We start from the raw sequence: 23,211 nt of genomic DNA on the forward strand, positions 1-23,211 counted from the left end.
TGAGGTCTCTTACTTAGTGATGTTTTTTTTTTCCCCAAGTTGTCAAGAAAGCACTTCCTCTGGTGGTAGTGGGGGTGTGGAATATCACTCTCACCCTCCTCCTTGGGATGAGAGAATTAGTGGTGGGAAGAAGGCTGGGCATGATCTGACCAGAATGCCTTTGAAGGGAGACTTTTCTGTTTTCAAAAGTGCTAGTGGTGGGGAACAATAACAGTTGTTATGAGTTTGCACCTAGGAAAATAGCGTTTGGGACCCACTTGGAGAGAATTCACATGAAAAGGTTCAGGCAATAATGCTGTTGAGCCCAAATGGTGCTGTCAAAACATTACAGGTAGTCACTGCAGGATAGTACAGAAGGTGTTAGAGAGTAGTGTCATTTATTGAAATGTATCTGCTGATTTAGCTTTTGCTAATTAAATGGTCCCCACGATGTGTGTTTATGTAGGGACCAGTTGTGAGTTTTCTAGCAGCAGGAGTTTGGCCCTGTAGGAAGTGCCATTCCTAATGAGAGGGGATAAGCATGGAAGGGACTTGGGCATAATCTGTTCAGTTATGCTGGCCTCATCAAAATGGGAAGACTTGGAGTGATTACTAGATTTCTGTCTCTTTTTCACTACTATCCCCTAACTCTCTTGTGTTTCTTGGAAAAGGCAAGCATCAGGGTCATGATGAACAATTTTAGCACTTAAAGGACACTTTCTCTGTCTGCTCTTTGTTTTTCCTGCTACAACTCCCTGGCTGTCACTATTATCCTTTGTCACAAAAAAAGGGGGATTGGGAGGAAGAGAGAGGAAAAAGTACAAGGGATTCAAAGACTTTTCTTGGCCCCATTCTCTTGTCTTCCTGGTATTTCAGAAAGGTCATAAACAGCATCCAGGATGGTGGAAATGCACCCCACCCATGCCCAGTAGGCATACATCCCTTGCTGCTCCTCTTAAGGCCTTTCCTTATGATGCCTGGGAGTGTGTGTGTCTGTTTACATGTGTGTGTGTATGTGTGTGTGTGTGTGTGTGTGTGTGGTGGCTGGTGGTTCACTAGAAGTTGGCAATCACTTTGGGCAGAAGGGACAGAATTTCAGGAAGCTGTAGCTAGCTGTATGCACTGCTCTTAAATTAATCAACTGAATTTAAAACATCACAAGGGCAAGACCATCTTAAAAAAAAAAAAAGTTCTCAGTCCCTAACACAATGCTGGGCACACAGCCAACACTAGTTGATTTCACAAGGGAAGTGGTTGAGTTTTGTGTAATGAGGTCATCTTAGAAAATCGTTGAACTGCTCTGCAAGTCTACTTCCACATCTGCAAAGTCGTTTTACCTCCCAGGGCTATTGTAAAGATGAAATAAGACAATGACTTTATCAAGGACACTTTTCAGTTTTGTGCTGTTATCTCCATTTTCATTCTCTCATTCTCTCTATTCTAGGCATTGTAACCTAAGTAAGAAGATTATATGTGCAGGCTGGAAAAGTTTGACTTTGGCAATTTTTTTAAATAAAGTTTTTCTTTCTAAGAGAACCTCATCGGGTCAAATTGGTTGAGTAGAATGGAATGCCCATGAGATGCAACAAAAGCCAAGCTAGAAGAGGATCCAGTTTTCTGCAGCAGGGGATTGGGGGCTAGAGGGAAGAGAGTGAGAATGAAATTATTTGAAGGCTGATCTCTTTGGAGCTTGAAGCAAACATTTAAAAAACACATCTCAGAAAGATCCTTCAAACTTGTCAGTGCTACAGTCCTCATATGCTAGTATTTTAGTTTCCACCATCAATTTTAACCTTTAAACCTTTTTACCTTATCCTTGTCAATGTTGGAACACCAAGAATTGTCCTCATATATCAGATTAATTTAAATATAAGGCTTTCCTCACTTTATTCTTCCATTGCCACTCAGCATTATTTCAGTAGCATGACTGAAATCTTAAAGATTAATAAAAAATCTCCTTACCAGTTTGATTCTTGCCTCAGTGATCCAAAGAGCTACCATGGCCCAAAGAGCTGGCTTCCTCTGCATAGCAATGGCCCAGAGAGGCTGCAAAGCAATGTAGTTGATACCCAGGGGAGCCTAGTGTTTTTTAGCAAAGGTTGGATCAAAAATACTGAGGACGGTCGCTAGATGTCCCTCTTGTGTCTCTAAAGAGGCTGAAAAGGCGGGGCTCACTTCAGGATTGAAGTAAAGGGAACCTAAGACTGAGAGAACTTTCTTTTTGTTTTCATTATCTACACCCAGAACTGTTTTTATTCAATTAATAAATTCCTGATCGTGAAGGTGTTTTCGGCTACTCAGTAGCATTGTTGGAGTGCGATGATCAAGTGTGTATATTAGCAAACATTTTTGGAGTATAATGATAACCAGCGTCTATTAGCAAAAAATACATTCTGAGAGCAAACGGCGGCGGCGGCGGCATTAGGGCTATCTGTAGAAGTAGACTAGGGGAATGGAAGAACTATTTTTTGGAGGGGAGGTGTCACTATCACTTTGAGCTTGCGGGTGATGAGAAGGAAGGAAAGCAGAGGCACACGGCCCAGCCTCCCTGGCACCTGGTTTTCATAAAAGCGGTTTAGTATAGCTGGGAGTACTTCGGGTGCTGTACTTGGAAAGGCGGGGAGCATTGAGTGTGAACAGCGAGCAGGACCCAGGGAACCCCGTGTGATCTCTGTAGCGAAGCGAGCACATTTGTCTTTGCAAATGCAGAACATGTCTTTACAATGTGATTGCAATTACAAAGGTAATGACATTGTACATGGATTGAATTCTCTTATTTATCTTTTAAAGACAACAGACTATAGACATTCTATTAGCATTCCCCAAGGTAAGAGGTCCTCAGCCCTCTTATCTTGTTGTGTGCATCTTTCCAGATGCCACAGCAATGATAATCATTTTACCTGAGTAATTCTTCCATTTCTTGTTACCTGGGGGATTGTTAATGGCCGAGACTACTTCTCAGACTCTTTGCTCCCGCTCAGTCAAGCCGTGGAGGCGCCAGTTTACTTTTATTGATCAGTGGGTTCCTGACAGCCTTCGCCACAAGGAAGCAGCATCATCCTTTTTTGACTTAAAGGAGAACAGATCACCTTAAAGTTTACAGCTAAAGCTTCTAAGCATATCATGCAAATATTTTAGCATGCTGCTAATTGTTCTGTTTAAATAGTCCAAGCAATATTTTAGAACGCTGCCAAACGCCGAACTCATATCCCGTGATCAGATAGCAACCCATTTCAAATGCCTTTTAGGCCGTTTTAATTAGACCAAGATGCACTTCATTCCCACTCACTGACATCAAAGGTAAATAACTGTGATAAATCAAATGGAGCCCTTCTTTGCGGAGCCTGTGAGGTGCATCCGCGTTGCCTGCCATGTTGTCACTCTCCTCCGGCAGGCAGGGTCTGCAGAAAAGCAGGCGGGCCACGCGGTTCCCTCGAGTCACAACTCTGTTGTTCACCTGCACCTCTAAATGACCAAATTAAATGATATTCATTGCAGATGCTTCGATTTTCTCCTGGATGTTCTGGGCTGAATTGCATCCTAATATTAGAGAGTGAAACGACCCCCACGCGGAAAGCCGATCAAGCTCTCTGCGCCCTCCCCTTGGTCTCAGATGCACGTTGGGGCGGGGGAGGGGGGGGTCTCAACCTCAATCCCAGAATAATTCCTTTCTGAGGGAGAAAGCTGTCTTCTTCTTCCTCCTGCCAAAGTAAAGGCCGCTAAACTAGCTCCTCTTGGGAAAAGAAATATTTTTAAAAAGCAGCTAGGCTGTTCTCTGCAAAAACATGGCAGTTTTGAGAAAACCTATTATGTGTTCAAATGCCTTTTCCCCTTGTTTAGTGTTTTTTAAAGGGCAAAAGTGAGTCTCATTTTAAGCACACAGGCCGGGCCAGTGTCTCTGGGTTAATTATGAATTTGCTCACCCAAGACTCCCAAATATCCAAGACGATTCACTCAGAAGGGTGATGCACTCTTTCAAGAATTGTGAATTCAGAAGCCAGCCCTCTTCCACCCCCAATCTATGATGAAAAAAAACAAAACATCCCAACAGTTCAGAGAAGTACTTTTGATTCTTCCAGCCCGTGACCTTAATTAAGAGAATCAGGACGGGGCAGGGAGGAGTCCCCCTCTGTCCCCAGGGCGCCTTCAGTCCAGAAGGGAAGCCGAGTTTGATATCAACCCCGGCCACGCCGGCCTCCCGCTTCTCGGCACCGGCACACGCCAGCCACCGTCGCCACCACCGCCAGAGAAGCTGACAGCCCCCTGGGACTGAGGCACTGCAGGAAAGCTGGGGAGCCCCGCACATCCGCGCCGGCTCCAGCTGCCGGCGACCAACGTAGACTGCGCACCAGCTCCGCAGCTCCCGCTGGGCTCGCAGCTCTCCTAGCTTGGCGCGATGCGGCGGCGTCCGCCCACCTGCTCTTCTCAAATGTACAGTTTATTTATAGAGAGCTAAATTCTCCAATGGTGTTGGGTGAGGGGCAACGAAATGTGTCCAGCCCTCTGGGTGGCTCAGTCCCTGCGCCACAGATCCCATTTGATTAACAGACAACAGACAAGAGCGAACCGAACCCGGTCAGGGACCCTGCTTGCGCCGGGGGTGGGGGTGGGGGCTCACAGGTCTGCTCGGGAAGGAGGATGGGGGTGACGGTCCGGGAGGATGGCTGCCGCGGCTCTTAGCTGAAGAGTCACTGGCCAAGAGCCGGATGAATGACCACGTCTGGGGCGCTTTCTCCTTCCCTTTCTTCCTTCCACTACCCGAGAAGAAGAAAAGAGAAACTGACAGACAAACCTAGGGCAAAGAGAAAAAGAGGGCGGGGGGAGGGGAGAGAAAGAATATGAATATGAATGTTATACTCAAAATATGAAGATATGTGAGGGAGATAAACACACCGAGAGAATCAAATCCTCATCTCTCCTGCAATCTCTACAAACACGAGAGGCGCGCAGTTCCTGGGGAGGCTCAGCTGCAGCTCCAGGACACCCCTCGACTTGCTCCACCCTGCCTTCTAACCCCTGCTGGGCTTGACTGGCCTCCCAGACTGCTGCCTCGGCTCGGCGGGCTGGGGTACCGCTTGGTCCCGCCAGTGTGTAAGTTTCCGGCTGGCCCCGCCCCCTCCCGCGCATTGGCCCCGCCCCAAGGCCGGGGCCAGCTGGGCTGAGCGCTGATTGGCCAGTGCCTGGCGTAGCCTGTCTCAGCAGCTCCGGCTCTCTCCTGCTCTCTCCAGACTCCACGGCCAGTAGTTTGCGGCATCGGCAGGAGCAGCAGCAGCAGTAGCGGCGGCGGCGGGCACAGAGAGGAGACTGACGAGCGGGCGCAGACGGCAGCACGGCTCCCTCGCACCACCCCTTGCTTGCCTGGGGGGCATTGGCACCCGCGTCCCTAGCCCTGCGCAGACCCTTGGCGCGTTGCGCTCCGCGGCATTCCGGCTGAGCGGATTCATCCGAGATCCGAAACCTCCCACCCCTGCTCTCTCACACTCCCCACTTACACACCTCGCACCATACACTCACTATTCCTTTCTTTCACACATTCACCCACAGCCCAAGACAGAAGGAGAAAGCGAGATAGACCTCCCATGCCCGCGAGCGCCGGGGAGGGTGTGAGCTCAACGCTGCGCGGCCAGCGCCTCTCCAGGAGGATGGAATCAAGAAGCTCCCGCAAGTAAACTTCGGTGGCGACAAAACCGTCGACCGTGGCAGCTGCTGAGGCGGACCCCAGCGACATGCGATTGAGCTAGGAGGGCTTCCTCCCCTGGCAGCGGCGGCCCTCGGAGCGACACCCCAATCCAGACCGAGGGAGGAGGAGAAGCCCCTGGTACCAGCGGCGGCGGCCCCGCCTCTCCTGGCCGGTACTGTTTTTGCTTTCCCTCCCCTCCTCCCCACTCCCCCACCCCGCCCCCCGGCCATTGGAAAGACTGGACCTTTATTTTCTTGAGCAAATTTCCATCGGCCGGTTTTCACAGACTTGATGTGGAGCCTCGGGCTGCATTGGTAACTTTAATTTCTGAGACGCAGAAGTCCGCAGTCCAGCTGCTCAGTGGGGGTGACTCCGTGTCCACCTCCGATCCTGGACACACGCGCCCCTCAAACCTTCTGAAGCCAACCACAGTGCAAGGGAGCAAGCTCTCGTCTCGGCAGCCTCTATCCCCTCCCCCGTCTTCTGCAGGCTGGAGGACTGCCTTCCCGCTCAGCCGGATACTCTGACGGCTGCGGCGCTTGACAGCAACTCAAACTCCCTCCTGCGACCCCTCTTTCTCCCCAACAGGCCTCGAAAAGGCCAGCGTGGCCCCCCAGGATCCCGGAGGGCGCGTTCCAGGCGGGTCCTGTCTCTGCGGTGAGCCAGGGGAACTCGGGGTAGATCCTTGCGCATGCCAGGTGCACAGACAGCGTGCTCACCAGCCCCAGTGCCGGTGCGCCGCGGCGGGTCGGGTAGTGCCTGAGAGGCTGTACCCGCACTGCACTCCCCGCCTTCGCCTCCAGTGCGGTCCGGACTCAGCAGCGCGTCGATCCGGCTTCTCAGACGCGGTTCCACCCGCAGCCCTGCGCCGCTTCTGCCAGTCGCGCCGGGCTAACTTTGAAGGGGGAAAACTGAATAGCCGGGCTGGAGGGAGGGGGCTCGGGGCCGCACGGCGCTCCCTCGGCCCCTCGGAGCCCCCGGGCCCCGCGAGAGCCCCCGCCGAGTCCGCCGCAACTTCAGCATTGGAGCCGGTGCGGGTTTCCCCCCCGCGCCGCCGGGCCGCCCTGGGCGGGACTCCTCCCGCGGCCTCCGGGGCCCCGGGGCGGGCGCAACAGGCGGCCCGAGTCGGCGGGAAGCTGGAGCGCCGGCGGCGTCGGTCTCGGAGGGGTGTGGAGAGGCGAGGCCAGGCAGAGCCCCGCGCAGCCATGGAGTCACTCCTGCTGCCGGTGCTGCTGCTGTTGGCTGTGCTATGGACACAGGCGGCCGCCCTCATTAACCTCAAGTACTCGGTAGAAGAGGAGCAGCGCGCCGGGACGGTGATCGCCAACGTGGCCAAGGACGCGCGGGAGGCGGGCTTTGCACTGGACCCACGGCAGGCCTCTGCCTTCCGTGTGGTGTCCAACTCGGCTCCGCACCTGGTGGACATCAACCCCAGCTCGGGCTTGTTGGTCACCAAGCAGAAGATTGACCGTGACCTGCTCTGCCGCCAGAGCCCCAAGTGCATCATCTCGCTCGAGGTCATGTCCAGCTCAATGGAGATTTGCGTAATTAAGGTGGAGATCAAGGACCTTAATGACAACGCTCCCAGCTTCCCGGCGGCACAGATTGAGTTGGAGATCTCAGAGGCGGCCAGCCCGGGCACGCGCATCCCGCTGGACAGCGCTTATGATCCGGACTCGGGCAGTTTCGGTGTGCAGACCTATGAGCTGACTCCAAACGAGCTATTTGGCCTGGAGATCAAGACCCGCGGCGACGGCTCACGCTTCGCCGAACTCGTGGTGGAGAAGAGTCTAGATCGCGAGACGCAGTCGCACTACAGCTTTCGCATCACTGCGCTCGACGGCGGCGACCCGCCGCACCTGGGCACTGTTGGCCTCAGCATCAAAGTGACCGACTCCAATGACAACAACCCGGTGTTTGGCGAGTCCACCTATTCAGTGAGCGTGCCAGAGAACTCACCTCCCAACACTCCCGTCATCCGTCTCAACGCTACAGACCCAGACGAAGGCACCAATGGCCAGGTGGTCTATTCATTTTACGGCTATGTCAATGACCGCACTAGAGAGCTCTTCCAGATCGACCCGCACAGCGGCCTGGTCACGGTCACCGGTGCCCTAGACTATGAAGAAGGCCATGTTTATGAACTGGACGTGCAGGCCAAGGACCTGGGGCCCAACTCCATCCCGGCACACTGCAAGGTCACCGTCAGCGTTCTGGACACCAACGACAACCCGCCGGTCATCAACTTGCTGTCGGTAAACAGCGAGCTGGTGGAGGTGAGCGAGAGCGCCCCCCCGGGCTACGTAATTGCACTGGTGCGGGTGTCTGATCGAGACTCTGGCCTCAATGGGCGCGTGCAGTGCCGTTTGCTGGGCAACGTGCCCTTTCGGCTGCAGGAGTATGAGAGCTTCTCCACTATCCTGGTGGATGGACGCCTGGACCGCGAGCAGCATGACCAGTACAACCTCACCATCCAGGCGCGCGACGGTGGCGTGCCCATGCTGCAGAGTGCCAAGTCCTTTACCGTGCGCATCACGGACGAGAACGACAACCACCCGCACTTCTCCAAGCCCTACTACCAGGTCATTGTGCAGGAAAACAACACACCCGGTGCCTATCTGCTCTCGGTGTCGGCCCGAGACCCCGACTTGGGTCTCAATGGCAGTGTTTCCTATCAGATCGTGCCGTCACAGGTGCGAGACATGCCTGTCTTCACCTATGTCTCCATCAACCCCAACTCGGGTGATATCTATGCGCTGCGATCCTTCAACCATGAGCAGACCAAGGCATTTGAATTCAAGGTGCTGGCCAAGGACGGCGGCCTGCCCTCGCTGCAGAGCAATGCCACTGTTCGGGTCATCATCCTCGACGTCAATGATAATACCCCAGTCATCACCGCCCCACCGCTGATCAACGGCACCGCGGAAGTCTACATCCCCCGCAACTCAGGCATAGGCTACCTGGTGACCGTTGTCAAAGCAGATGACTACGACGAGGGCGAGAACGGCCGGGTCACCTATGACATGACAGAGGGGGACCGCGGTTTCTTTGAAATAGACCAGATCAATGGCGAGGTCAGAACCACTCGCACCTTCAGTGAGAGCTCCAAGGCTTCCTATGAGCTTATTGTGGTGGCCCACGACCACGGCAAGACGTCTCTTTCCGCCTCTGCGCTAGTTCTAATCTACCTGTCCCCTGCTCTCGACGCCCAAGAGTCGATGGGCTCGGTGAACTTGTCCCTGATTTTCATTATCGCCCTGGGCTCCATTGCTGGCATCCTCTTTGTCACTATGATCTTCGTGGCGATCAAGTGCAAGAGAGACAACAAAGAGATCCGGACCTACAACTGCAGGTAGAGCCAACTTTTTCTTTCTTTCCCTCTTTGTCTTGGGAGAATAAGGTGTATCTGTGTCTCTGTGTGAAAATCCCAATGCTTTTGTTTCCTATGTAAATGCATGCATCCTACTTACAGCAGCTCCTTTTTGTGGGGAGGGGGAATTTGTGTTAGCCCCAGTTGATCAATTCTTTTGATCTGACAATTTGCTGGAAGACAACCATTTAGTGTTCCAATGGATTCTGTCACATAATGGTGATGAGCAGAAAAGCAATTATCATTTTAAAATTTGCACAGCTGTCTCCATGAAGTTATGGCAGGAAAAAAATTAATGAGAAAGAGAGATTTTGAGAGAGACTTGAGAGAAAGAGAGGTTGATTTTTGGCAAAACCTTGAAGTACTACAACTTGATTTGGGGGCTGTAGAGTTTTTCGGACAAGTACTGAAAGGAAAGAGAGTGCTGGCAGCTGCCCTGTCCTGTGTAGAGAGAAACTCTGAAGCGAGCCTGTGAGTGGAATCTTAGAAAACCTTAGAGTGGGAGGAAGAGAGAACAGGAGTATGTGGGGAAGCAGGTGATAAGAGTTTTTTAGTGTGTTCTTGGCTTGTTTTATATCCAGTCCTCAAACATCTTGCTATGTGAAGTGAAATTCTACCAGTCATCTATATGTTTTCAAATATCTGGTTGTTGGGTAGACACCAAACATCCCAATGAAGGACAGGACTTTTGCATCCAGATGTTTCACTAAAAATAGCAATCTTCTGGAGTTGATGGTTCTTTCCTCTAATATGGAACTCTGTTGTGGTACTAAGAGCTGGTCCCTACCAGTGGATGTCACTATGGGCTATTTTGTTACAGTTTCCCTTGCAATGTGTGCAGGGTACGTGTGTGGTATGAGTAAGAGAGAGAGAGAGGGGTGGGGGAAGGAGGATGGGGGAGGGGAAGGTAAAGACAGAGGGAGAAGAAATTTGGAAACTGGAATAACACATAGTAATTTAAAAAAAAAAGTTTCCTGATCAGCACTTTGGAGGGTCTTGCTGACCCTCGCTTACAATATCCAATTTAGGATAGTACATGGAATTTTTTCCAGCAGTGTCTCATCGAAACGGTTGAAAAAAAAAGTTGTTTCTTTAGTTTGCTGATAATGAATGATGCTGCTATTTCCAATGAAGGTGTGTGTTTGTGTGCTTTCAACACACCTACACATCCAGTGTGTCTTTTGTGCCATCTGTGCTTGCATGTTAACCAGTCAAAATATGTTCCTGTAGGTCTGATTTGTATTTGACATCAACTGAAATGCACACTTCTGTGAATCAGAGCCCCCTGAATATGTAACAGTCATGCAATTATTGTTTCCCTTTTACTATTCTCTGCATTACACAAGTTAGTAGACAAATGCTAACCACACATGAATATCAATCAGGTACCATAAAAGAGCAGCTGCAATGCCTCATAAATGCTTTAATCCTGTTACAAGTGAAATGGCCATGACTTTTCTTTCCTTCAGCTCCGAGTCATTTCAGATGGGAGAAATGGAAATTAATATTGCTCTTACCTTTGAAACCTGTGACTGCCAGTGACAATTTTTATAGGAGAAAAATGTGGGGGTCTACAAAATTTTATTTATATGGAGATAATGATAGAGGGGACTCTTTTAAAGCCATTTCCTCAGCATAAAGTAAACGCATAAGACCCTTTCTTGATGAAAAAGAAATCAGCTTGAAATAAAGATATTGAAGGCTGTGCCACCTCTTGGTGATGTATGACTTGAAGTGAGAGCTCTTTCTGAGAGCTTGCCAGGGAGATCATTAAACAGGGAGGAGAGCGTTTGAATTGGCGGGGTTGGGGGCGGTGGCAAGCAAATCTCAGTGCTCTCCAACTTCACTCATATGTGTATTTTGTAAAGAGCTCTGTTTCCTGTGCTGGTTTGGGATTAATGAAGTACAGTTTAATTAAATAATTGATCAATACAGAAAGGGGTCGCAATGAATGCTTCAGCTGAATAATTGGACCGGGCATTGCCAAACTTACCCATCGTGGGTAAATGAAATGATTAGAACTATCCAATGATTTTAAACAGATTAGAAAAGAAAATCAACCCCAGTCCTGGGGTCTTTGGGATTCTATCTGCTCCCAAGCCCTGGTAGCATCAGCTTGCCCTCTCTGCAAGTCTGCCTGAGCACAGAGTGTAAGGGTGAGGGTGACACAACTGCACAGGTGTAGGAAGATCCTGGGGACAGAGCAAGAATGGGCCTCTGGAGATATGCAATCTTCCCATCTGCTCAGACTTTTTAGAAACGTAAAGTTCAAGAGCTTATCTTTCCAGGTATTAAGCAGAGATTTCTTGTTCTCAGCCTCTGCAGAGCCTCTTCCTGAAATGAATTCATTTATGAGACTTGCGAGATGATCTGCACTTGCTGCTTGAATTGGGCTCCCTTTTTGTACTCAGACAATTAGCTTTGTCGAGCGAGAATACAGGCACAGTCTTTTCCCTTGTAAAGATAAACCTGTATTATTTATTAACCCAATTGTTTTCCTGATTATTGCTCAGAAATGGAATTTACAGACAATAAGCTGAATCATTATATGCAAAGTAATAAATGACTTTGAGAATCTGGCTACATTTAAATGTATTTTTTTGGACAACTCTCTTAATGCTTAGTGTCTTTGGTGCACATTGCTGGGTCTCTGTCAGTGTTAATTAAATTGAGCTCTTTATGTTCCAGTTGCAGCACAGCTGCTTGTAGGTACACCTGAATCGAGAAGGATGCTGAATGCACTAACCTTTAAATTCCTTTGCAGTAATTGTTTAACCATCACTTGTCTCCTCGGCTGTTTTATAAAAGGACAAAACAGCAAGTGTCTGCATTGCATCTCGGTTTCTCCCATTAGCGAGGAGCAAGACAAAAAGGCTGAGGAGAAAGTGAGCCTAAGGGGAAAGAGGTAAAAAGGCTTTTCCCCCTCATTCAAATGGGTTTGGCTATCACATTTCTCGAGGAGATGCGGGGGTGGGGTGGGGAGTTGAAGGGAGCAGGGCTAGGGCAGGGGGAAGGAGGGTATGAAGGAGAGGAGCTGAGGATTTGTCAAAGGAAAGGGTCTGACGTGCTCCAGTCGAAAACTGATCAGGTCAGTTATCAAGGAACCTGACTTGAGGTTGTTTGTCACATGGCAGTTGCCTGGAGGAACTGGAAAGGGGATTAGGTTTTATTTCCTTCCTGTCATCTTCTGATAAATTAGGACTTGCTGCTTATTTCACCCAGGAGTTCCTTTGGGTTCCAGGGAAGCTCCAGACTTGAGCATTTTCATGCTTTCTCTCCCATAGGCTCAACTTCCCCTGTCTCCACACCCTTGTTAAGTGGCCAGTCACAAGGAGAAATTCCAAATCCAAACTTTTGAGGAGGAAGGGGTAGCGAGAGGTTACTATGCTTAATATAAAAACGTTATGGCCCTCAGCTTGTTTTCGCATGTAAAAAGCACAGGGAGAAACCCGATGATGCGATGTGCCAGAATAAGAAGCTGGAGCAGAGATGGGGTGCAACCCTCTGGGGTGCTTGATGTTTATTAACTGATGCATGGTTTGGGAGGGCGTTAGCGATACATGCTGCCTTTTCTATCACATAGAATCGCTGAATACTCCTATGGTCATCAAAAGAAATCAAGCAAGAAGAAAAAAATCAGTAAGAATGACATCCGCCTGGTACCCCGGGATGTGGAGGAGACAGACAAGATGAATGTTGTCAGTTGCTCCTCCCTGACCTCCTCTCTCAACTATTTCGACTACCACCAGCAGACCCTTCCTCTGGGCTGCCGCCGCTCTGAGAGCACTTTCCTGAACGTGGAGAACCAGAATACCCGCAATACCAGCGCCAACCACATCTACCATCACTCTTTCAACAGCCAGGGCCCCCAGCAACCAGACCTGATCATCAATGGCATGCCTCTGCCCGAGGTGAGTGTAGCTAAGCGGCTCTGTGAGATCCTCCCCGGCCTCTATCCCCTGCTGCTCCCCTGATTCCATTATCCTCTATGGTGACACATTCCCTGGCAGGGTGGGGAGAACTTCTCTGCCTATGTCCATTTCTGAAGTCAAGGTTTGCTACCTGTGCTTCTCAGGGCAAAGTGTAACCCTATATATATATATATATATATATATATATATATATATATATAATTTTTTTAAAATTTTACTTATTTTAATTGGAGGCTAATTACTTTACAATACTGTAGTTTTTTTTTTTTTTTGCCATACATTGACATGAATCAGCCATGGGTATACATGTGTTCCCTATCCTGAACCACCCTCCCACCTCCCTCCCCATCCCATCCCTCAGGGTCATCCCAGTGCACCAGCCCTGAGCATCTTGTCTCATGCATTGAACCTGGACTGGTGATCTATTTCACATATGATAATATACATGTTTCAATGCTATTCTCTCAAATCATCACACCCTCACCTTCTCCCACAGAGTCCAAAAGTCTGTTATTTACATCTTTGTCTCTTTTGCTGTCTCGCATATAGGGTCATCATTACCATCTTTCTAAATTCCATATATATGCTTTAATATACTGTATTTGTGTTTTTCTTTCTGACTTACTTCACTCTGTATAATAGGCTCCAGTTTCATCCACCTCATTAAGACTGATTCAAATGTATTCTTTTTAATAGCTGAGTAATATTCCACTGTGTATATGTACCACATCTTTCTTATCCATTTGTCTGCCGATGGACATCCAGGTTGTTTCCATGTCCTGGCTATTGTAAACAGTGCTGTGATGAACATTGGGGTACATGTGTCTCTTTCAATTCTGGGTTCTTCTGTGTGTATGCCCAGCAGCAGGATTGCTGGGTCATATGGTAGTTCTGGGCTTCCCTGGTGGCTCAGAGTTTTAAGGTCTCTCCACACTGTTGTCCATAGTGGCTGTACTAGTTTGGATTCCCACCAGCAGTGTAAGAGGGTTCCCTTTTCTCCACACCCTCTCCAGCATTTATTGTTTGTAGACTTTTTGATAGCAGCCATTCTGACCTATGTGAGGTGGTACCTCATTGTGGTTTTGATTTGCAGTTCTCTGATAATGAGTGATGTTTAGCATCTTTTCATGTGTTTGTTAGCCATCTGTATGTCTTCTTTGGAGAAATGTCTGTTTAGTTCTTTGGCCCATTTTTTGATTGGTAACCTAAAATATTGGTCCTTTGTAGGGATAGATGTTGGGAGTCGGAGTTTAAGGTCTGAGCCTTTGGAATACCTGTGTGGCAGTCTAGCAAGATATAAATTCTACCACCTGTTGCAAATACAGCATGTTTGTCAGTCTGTGGTACCCATATGCCAGCTAAAGCGGCTGAGTAATAATCAACAAGTAGTCTTAAAGGTAGATGAACCCTAGAATGCTTGAGGGTCAGTTTCCTAGTATGAGAGTGATTCAGCCTCCTAAAGCCTACTTTTGCTTTTTGTTTGGTCATATACATGCTTAGCTGTGGATATGGATGGGCTGGTTAAAGGGAGGCAAACAAAAAGAAAGTAAAAAAGCCACTTTGTTATTGCTTAATAGTTCTTATGGTGACATTTGACAAATGAGGATGTTGAAATTTTCACAAATAATTAAAATTTCAGGAATTAACTAAGCATCTGTGTTAGCTCTGTTTCTCTTTACCTGGAATGAATATTTTCAAATGGAAGTATTTTTTTACACAGTATGTGGTCTGATGTTTGCTGGCTCTTGAAATATTTCAGGGTAGTAGGGTAGTAATATGGATGAGGGTGAGTTGGTGGCTGGGTGGAAAGCTATAAATAACAGTTTTGAAGTTAATTTCATTTTTCTTTGAATTGCTTAAGTCCCTCTTTGGTTGGAAATTTGATGCACTTGGAGGCATATGCCCTCTTCCAGGCCACAAATGAAAGGAATACTATATACTTGGAGAGCACTTCACAAACGTCTTCTGTGATTCTTACAATCAGGTATTTTGATTGTCCTTCAGTAGATGATGAAATGGAGCTCCAGAGATGATAAGGGACTTGTTGAGACTCACAGAGCAGAGATATTGAGAGAGAGAGAGAGAGAGAGAGAGAGAGAGAGAGAGAGACGACCAAATTTCAGGACTCTATAACTCTGGCGAGTACAGTGCTATTTCAGTGACACCTTCTACACTTTCCTGGCTCAAAAATAATTTAGCCTGACATACCTGGGCTGGAATGCCTATAAAATGGCCTCACAGTATTTATATCAATTTCATAGGGAAAAGTGTTTTAGGACCACTTTTATCGACTGTTTTTCCTAGTTTCTGAAAAATACTTCTTATCAGTAATGAGGCCAAAAAGCAGTGCTTTTTAAATGAAAACCGGATCTTCTTCTAGCAATAGAAACTCCAATATTAAAGTGAAAGTGAAGTCACTCAGTCGTGTCCGACTACTGGGCTCCTCGGTCCATGGGATTTTCCAGGCGAGAGTACTGGAGTGGGTTGCCATTGCCTTCTCCGATTGTCAGTCCATACATCTATAAATAAGGATTTACTGAAAATCCAGGATTATGCTAGGTAGGCTCAGTTATAATTATGAATGTCAGTGAATACTTACTAGGGACTAGACCATAGCGTTTGTAAAAAACTACTTGTGGACCACCAAGAGTTCAGCAATAGAGAGGGAGAGGTAGTACAATGTAGCGGAATCAGATAGACCATGATTTTGAATCTGAAAGACATGTCCTGCTATGGACTACCTCTGAGTCTCTGTTTCCTCATCTACAAAATGGATACATCTGTCATGCAAGGTTGATCCAAGGAATAATATCACATTATATAATGTAAGGGGTCTGAGACAGAGGTGCCCCCTGAATCATAGATCTGTTCACCAGATGATAATTGAAGAGTGACTACTGTAATGGCTTGTACACCTGAGTGTGACTCCATAGACACTTTACAACCAAAGAGGAATTTAAGCTGGTGTCTGTGTAAAGAAGGCCAACAATATGGTGTGGTTAGAGTATTCATATTGGACTTTTAAACAAAGGAGGTAAAAGATGCCAAGGTTATGGGCTCAGGTGCTGACTGATGTTGCTTGTGGAGATAGACAAAAGAATTGAATCCTAAGGGCTTGGTGACTATGCAGTCAATTCAGGGTACTAGAGAGGTGTAAGCCTGGGTAACATAAGCCTGGGATGCTTCAAGGGGGCAGGAGATATTTGACTATGTCTGAATGGTTGACCTAAGATCTTGGTGTTTTTTCTGAGATTCTCCTATGGGTAAAATGAAACCAAATATTGCTTCGGTTGTTTAGAAAAGCCATTGAAAATTTGAATTCTAATCCCATCTCTTACTCACAAAACCAGATGTTTTCTTAGTTAACAAAATCATACAGATCTATTATCTAGGGCTAGTCAGGGCCAACACAGCACATATTAGGCACAGCGAGGTTAAGTGTGTGTTTCTAACATGTAGTCCTGGAGAGTTCATTTGACAAACCCATTCAGAAAGGGGAGAGACCCACTCATAGCATAGCATGAATCAGGCCATTTAACCTTTATCTGTCACAAAGTCCTGCATGGGGAAATTGACACTACTTCTTTTCTCCCCATAACAGAGACTGTTAACATGGACTCAGTAGAATACTTAGGTTCAGTGAAATCTATAGAAGACAAGGATGGCTGATTCATACAGTCAACTAATATTTGTTGTCTAGTCTTTGTAAGGTTCTGCTATAGGCATCCAGTGTTAGGGAAATGAAAAAGATGTTCTCTGATCTCAAAGAATGAACATTGTAATGAAAGAGATGAGAAAATAGGTCACTTGTGGTATGGAGTGATAAAAGCTACTATCAGATACAATGGGATATTACTAGGACAATAATATCCTAATATAGTTCCTACATTATATTTTCCTAGTTAATTAATTATTAATTAATCCACCCAAGAAACCAACAGTTATTAAGCTATTATAGCACAGAGTGATGAGAGCTATGCTGTGGTATTTAAAAGATTCATTAGAAATTTCTGTATTAAATCTTATTATGTCATATCCATTTTTCTGTATGTTATTTTGTTAAATCATTTTTTATTTGTTTATTAACAACCCAGGAGCATTTATTGCACACTTAGAACATGTCAGACCCTGTACAGCTTGCCAAGGATACAAAAATAAAAACACTCGATCCTTGACCCCAGGGAGCTTACAGGGAGACGGGCAAGTAAACAGTTCGTTTCAATTCAGAACATCTCTTTCCTGAGCATATGTTATATTCTTACTTGCCAGATTGGAACCAAAGGTCACTACACATTAGGTTCCTTTGCTGAGCAACTTTGTAAACTCACTCACCTCATTAGCTTCAGAGTCACTTGCAAACCTTACTGGTAATGACATTATAGAGGAGTGAGAACAGCTGTTCTCACAGCTCTCCATCATACTTTGAAGTTTATCATCATGGAATAGACCAAATCAGTAAGCATAGTTTGAGTGTCTACCTTGTGCTCAGCTGTGTGATAGGTATAGGGATCCTAAATAAATATAAGACGTAGCATCTGCCCTCAGAGGTCATAGTCTAATTGGGGAGCTATTTAAGATCACCTACATGAGTTCCTTGTAAGCAACAGAAAGGGTTTGTAATCTGCAGAAACTTTGCCAGCCTCCTTAGTGCTCTCCTGCTCCTCCTGCCCTGGCAGCCCTGCCATCATTTAGATTTAGATTTACTGTTGAGTTCTTAAGGGTTGGTGCTGATGTGAGAGTAACTTTGGCATCAGTGTGCAGACCTAGCCACATCTGAACATTGTTGACTCTAGAAACTGAAGGGAATGTGACTTTAAATGATGTTAGGTAGGGAAAGGCAAAGGGAATGGAGCATCAAAACATTCAATATTAAAAAGTCAAAGTTAAAAATGCCTCACCCAAAAGAATGGGTGTTTGACTGTTTCACCCCTCCAGAAGGCAGGAAAAAGTTCATCCAAGTCTGCATTACCAGAAGAAGGAATGAGTTTCATAGGAACTCAGCCTTTAGAATTACAGAGACCATCTCGCCTATCGTCATCTCCCTGTCCTCTGATGTTGGTCAGGAAATCACTTGTGTGGATTTTGTGGTTATGTATGCAAATTTGAGGAGGGAACTTGGAGGATACTTTTGCTGTTTACAGAAGACTTTTGTAGAATTAGTGATGTCAAGTATCTCTTGAAAATTTTAAATTGAAGGTGAGATTTGCATTCTTTGGCATTTTGGTTTATTTAGTCCATACTTAGTGTATACATAAGAGAGTTTGTGTATGTGTATGGGTGTTTGGAGTTGGGGCAGAGTAAAGAGAGGGGAAAGGAGGTTGAAAACATAGAGAATGGAGAAGAGAGAAGGTAGTTTTTTCAGATTGCTATGGTTTTTCTAAAATTATTCCAATTTTTTGGCACTTCAGTATGGCAAATAACTTTTCTTCCAGTCTTATGGAATGGAGGCATGCCTCCCGGATACCTCTGTGTGCTACAAAGTATTACTGCTTTGTACATCTGCATTCCTGCATTACTCTTCATCACCCAGCCCATAGTCACTGTTGGAGGATGAAAATGAAACCCATTTCTTCTGATGGTTTGACCTTTCCCTGCCTTCAGGAAGGGTGAAGTAGCCAAACATCCAGTCTTTTTGGTGAGACATTTTTTAACCTGAAATTTTTTTTTCAATATTGAATGTTTCAGAGCTTAAAATTCTAAGCCAGTGATAGTGGGCAAGAGCTTCCAGAATTCTACTCATAGGGTATATAGAGATACAGATTTTGGTTTAACTCAATCTTGAGCCCTCTTTTTATTTTTCCTCCTTTAACTAGCTAACTGTAGCATCTTTGATGTGATACATTCTCAGGGTGTGTGTGTGGTCTGCTGTGGTCACTCACAGAGAATTTTCATAAGTAGTAGTGTAGTATTAAGAGCAGTGGACGAGTTTGCAGGACAAGGATGTATGTAGCAGACCAAATTGAATGGTTCTAATTATCCTACTGAAAGCCTCAGCACATGGTAACTTAGCTCAAATAATGAAACTAAAACATCCGTTAGGCTTTGAAGAAAAATAAAAAGGAAATAGCTCAGCATGTTTTGGTTCCTCAAAAGAGTTTTAAAGTTAGGGATCTACAGTGCTTTGAGTGGAACTCTGAGCTAAGGAGCTAGAAAAGCAGCCCCAAACTTATCAGATGTCAGATTCAGAAGTCTCTAGAAAATTAATAGGTACGATGAGACTGGTTTGGATCACAAGGTAATGACACAAATCACCACCTCCAATGAAAACAAACCGACAAACCCTTCAGTGAGCAATTTTATTGTACTTTCCTCGTTTTGAACTATCTGAGTCTTATCCCTAAGAGTTGAAAGTACCCCCACAGGCTGCAGAAGGAAGCGATGGAAAACAGTGCAGCCCACATCTTCTCAAAGCTCACTCCAGTTTTCTTAAAAAAAAAAATCAAAGGCTCCACTCTGAACTGAGAGACACTCTAGGGCCACCCGTTGCCTACATTGCATCTCATTGGTCTGTTTCACATCTAGCCCAGGCAGTGCATTTCCCAGAGGGGATCCGCTTGCAAGATGTGTCCCAGAATAAACTGTTCCTCTGTCGTCTCCATGCAACTGCCACAGAACTGAGTTAGTTTACACTAGTATTTGCTAATTTATTATTATCATTCCTTATTGGCAATTAACTGGTTACCTTAGAGATCACCTCTCTCCCCATACACCTTCACTAAAGTTGAGCTCAGCCAGAGCACTTGCTAATGATCCTGAGATTTCTCTCCCTAGGGGACTGGAGGCAGGACATTTTCCATAGTGGGCTCTGAGACTTTGGAATTCCTCTTATCAGAGGACCACTTGTTTTGGGTCCCAGTAGCCCCACCTGGGTTTTTCTCTCAGTCAGATTTCTAAGGTGAGAGGAGCTGCAGACCTCTCCCTCCTTAACTTTGCCCTAGTCTTTGTGGTGGCTTTAGTATATCATGCTCCGAGGCTGAAGCTATGGGGTGGGGAGATTGCTTATTAGGAATTGGAAGACTGAAAGAAGATGAAGTCACCTCCTGGCAAAGCTGGAGTCTTTCAATTATCGTGCTGCAGTGGATCTAAGGTGTCTGCTTGAAGTTTGAGATGTTTACCCCTCTGTATGTGTATCTCAGCTTCCAGGGCTTAGGAGAGGTCAAGCTTGGCTTGACTAAGTGTCTCAGATGTGAGTAAATGAAGCCATTTGTACAAGAGGCATGTGTATGAGGGGCAGGAGGTTGACTCTGGAGCGGCCATTTTCCCCCACTGAGAGGAGGCTTGATTTCTTGATGTGTGACTGGCTGGCCTTTAATGTGAGCCTCATTTACTTTGAACAATTGGGAAACTTGAAGTGAAAGTCCCAGAGGATCAGTTGTTTGTAGAGGAAAATGCTCTTCAAGTTACATTTCCTCTTTGGCAGTTGTGTAGTTATGAGTAGTCTTTGAGTGGGCTGCATGGTGAGGATCAGTCTGCTTCTAGTGGGTATACACTGGTGGCCAGTGCCTCCCTGTGTTCAGCCCCCCACCACCCCCAGCCTACTAGGGAACCAGGAGGAAAGTACTGCAACCTGAAGCTGGAGAACAGCTCTGCCAGCTCCAGGAACTTGGGCTTCCATGAGGAAATCTTATTTGCTATTATTCAGCATCATTCAGGATTTTGCTTCAGGATATTGGTTAGGACCACACAGCTCCACAGCACTCCTGGAAGAGGTGTCAGAAGGGACCAGTGTTTCTACTCTATAATCATGAAAATGGAGTTGCAGAGAAGGCGAATGACTTACCCAGACACACATCATTTAGGGCCAAATTGGACTCCATTTTGCTTGATAGCGGTTCCTCTGTTGCAGTTTCTAAGTACTTTCTGTCACATAACCGAAAACTTGATTGGACTCCACAGAAAGACCTGCAGCTATACCTTTGGCTGGTAGTTGTATTCCTGAAAAGTTGTGCAGCAGCGAAGTATTTGTTTTGTAAATTAGACCCCACGTTAACCATAGTGGTGGCATTCCTATCAAAACCCTGTGGGGGAGTCTTTCATAAAGGAAAGAGCCCTTGAGTAATGTGAATAATCAACTTCTTACTGATTTCCTTTGTAAGTCTGGATTTTTCACGTCTTGTTTGCTTAATGTGCAATTCCTCACACTGGTAAGATTTACAAAGTCTTTGAAAAATGTAATTAAGTAATATCTAAAATATATGGTGTCCAGAGAAGACAGATAATATTGGTCAGATTTAACAAATGTTAACATTTATATTTGCTCCAGATTTTTTAAAAAATTAAATAAAAGTTTACAGCTATCCTCTTCCCATCCTATTCCTCTCCCTCCATTCATTCTTTGTAACTCTGTAGATGGAAGAAGAGAAACCCACCAGGAATATTTTTGGTGCTCTTTTTCCTTGGCTTCCTGAACTCACTTCTGAAAGGGAGGGCTCTCATTTTTTTGCTCCAGGTCCTGACAGCTTCCAAAGTCAATATCGGTTTCCTAGATTGAGTAGAGCCTAGGAATTACTTTAGAAAATGAAAAGGTGATCTTAAACTTTCTTTAAATTCAGCCTTTGGGGAGGGATAAAATAACTTTTTGAAAAGGAAAAAAAAAAAAAAGAGAGTAAATTGACAGACAGATGTCACAAGCAGTTATCTTGAGTTTTGAGCAGACCACTTGGTATTGAAGCAAGCAAGAAGTTTGGTGTGAAGTCTGCATTCTCCTTGAGCTCAGTGTTCATGGACTAGCACCGGGGCTTCTTCATGTCAGATGCTTAAGCACTGCAGTGATGTGCATAGTCTTTGGATGCTCCATTAAGTCTCTAAGTGCCAGGGTGGCCAGTTTTTAGCTTCTCCCACCGGGCCCCATCTGGCCACTGTTCTGTGGCAAGCTGCTTTCCCTCACTGCCACCAGCACTGGTCTTGGCAGTCTCTGCTTTCTGGATTATTTTTGCTCCTAAATTTGATTTTCAGAGCATGAAGGGCACTTCCTCTCAGATTGTGTAGTCTGCTCTTTTGAACAAAATGGATTCCCTGTGTAAGCTGGTGGGAAAATATGTTCAATCAAAAGGTCAGACTCTTCCTTTAGGGGAGTGTGTGTGTGTGTGTGTGTGTGTGTGTGTGTGTGTATGTGTGTGTATGTGTGTGTGAGAGAGAGAGAGAGAGAGAGAGAGAGTGACTGAGAAAGAGAGAGCAAGGGAACATATCTGCTGTCTTACCCACTTATTCTTCCTCTGAGGTGATAGAGCCTTTGTGAGCTGGCCTGATTGTACACGTCTATGATCTTAGGTTCTCAGAGGCCCCCTCCCCTATCTTTGACACTCTACTGGTTATCTCCCTGAGGAAATGCTTATAAGCCTCATCACATTGGGGTGTGATCCCTCAAATGTGAGACCAGAGCACCCAAATTTGATATAGCCCAGGGACAGATCTCCTGGACACTTTTTAATTGAGAGCTCTGAGTAGGAAGCAGCCAAATAATCATTGCTGTGCATACAGTGAAGTTTAAGAAAACCCTATAGGGAATCTCAATTCTTTGGAAATTATTTTCTGAGGCTCAGTTTCTTTTTGTCTTTTTGGGCATAATTCTGTTTAAAGTCTTCCTCTTTAATTCACTTGGCTCAGGAAAATCTGAGCTGGCTATGTGTACAGGTACTTTGCTGCAAAACCATATCTTTTCTAAGTGAGACATATGAATAGGGAGAGTAGATCAGACTACATTCCTAGTGGTTGACATTACCTTTAAGCAACTTAAAAAAAAATTGGTGGCAGTGAAAAAGATAACCTTCCTGCAGTGTAGGAGACTTGGGTTCGAACCCTGGGTAAGGAAGATCCCCTGGAGAAGGAAATGGCAACCCACTCCAGAATTCTTGTCTGGGAAATCCCATGAACAAAGGAGCTTGGCTATAGTTCATGGGGTTGCAGAATTGGACACAACTGAGCTACTAACACACACATGCACACACACACACACACACACACACACACAAATGCCTGTAATCTAGCATCCATGTTTGAAACTTGACATGCTTTAGGGTTGTAAGGCTCTGGAAATGCAGGGACAAACAGAAGCATCTGTCTATAGGTAATGTCGAATGACTTGCTGGAAGACTGATTCCCTTCTTTGTGCTGCCAGGCACAGAGGCCATAGTGAGGACACAGGTTCGCCGTACTCAGAACACTGGCATTGACTCTGATCTCACCATCCTGGTCATTTCTTTAATTAGCACATTTCCATTTTCTCAAGTATAGACTTTTGAGTGATAGAG

At 46.1% G+C, this 23,211-nt stretch overlaps 1 protein-coding gene across 4 annotated transcripts in view; it reads left to right on the plus strand.

Moving 5' to 3' along the window:
• The first annotated feature begins 5,880 nt into the window (after nucleotides 1-5,880).
• Nucleotides 5,881-23,211, plus strand: part of PCDH19 (protocadherin 19) — a 133,062-nt gene continuing 115,731 nt past the window's right edge. For 2 of the 4 annotated variants that reach the window (XM_027534063.1, XM_027534064.1), the window contains exons 1-2: nucleotides 6,188-9,011; nucleotides 12,613-12,940. In XM_027534063.1, the coding sequence (XP_027389864.1) occupies nucleotides 6,865-9,011; nucleotides 12,613-12,940 (2,475 nt within the window). In that variant the 5' untranslated portion in view covers nucleotides 6,188-6,864. Of the gene's footprint in view, nucleotides 9,012-11,793; nucleotides 11,935-12,612; nucleotides 12,941-23,211 lie in introns of all 4 variants that reach the window. The other 2 variants (XM_027534061.1, XM_027534060.1) reach the window with 2 other exon arrangements.

Source organism: Bos indicus x Bos taurus, chromosome X (assembly GCF_003369695.1).
Source record: "Bos indicus x Bos taurus breed Angus x Brahman F1 hybrid chromosome X, Bos_hybrid_MaternalHap_v2.0, whole genome shotgun sequence".
Taxonomy (NCBI): domain Eukaryota; kingdom Metazoa; phylum Chordata; class Mammalia; order Artiodactyla; family Bovidae; genus Bos; species Bos indicus x Bos taurus.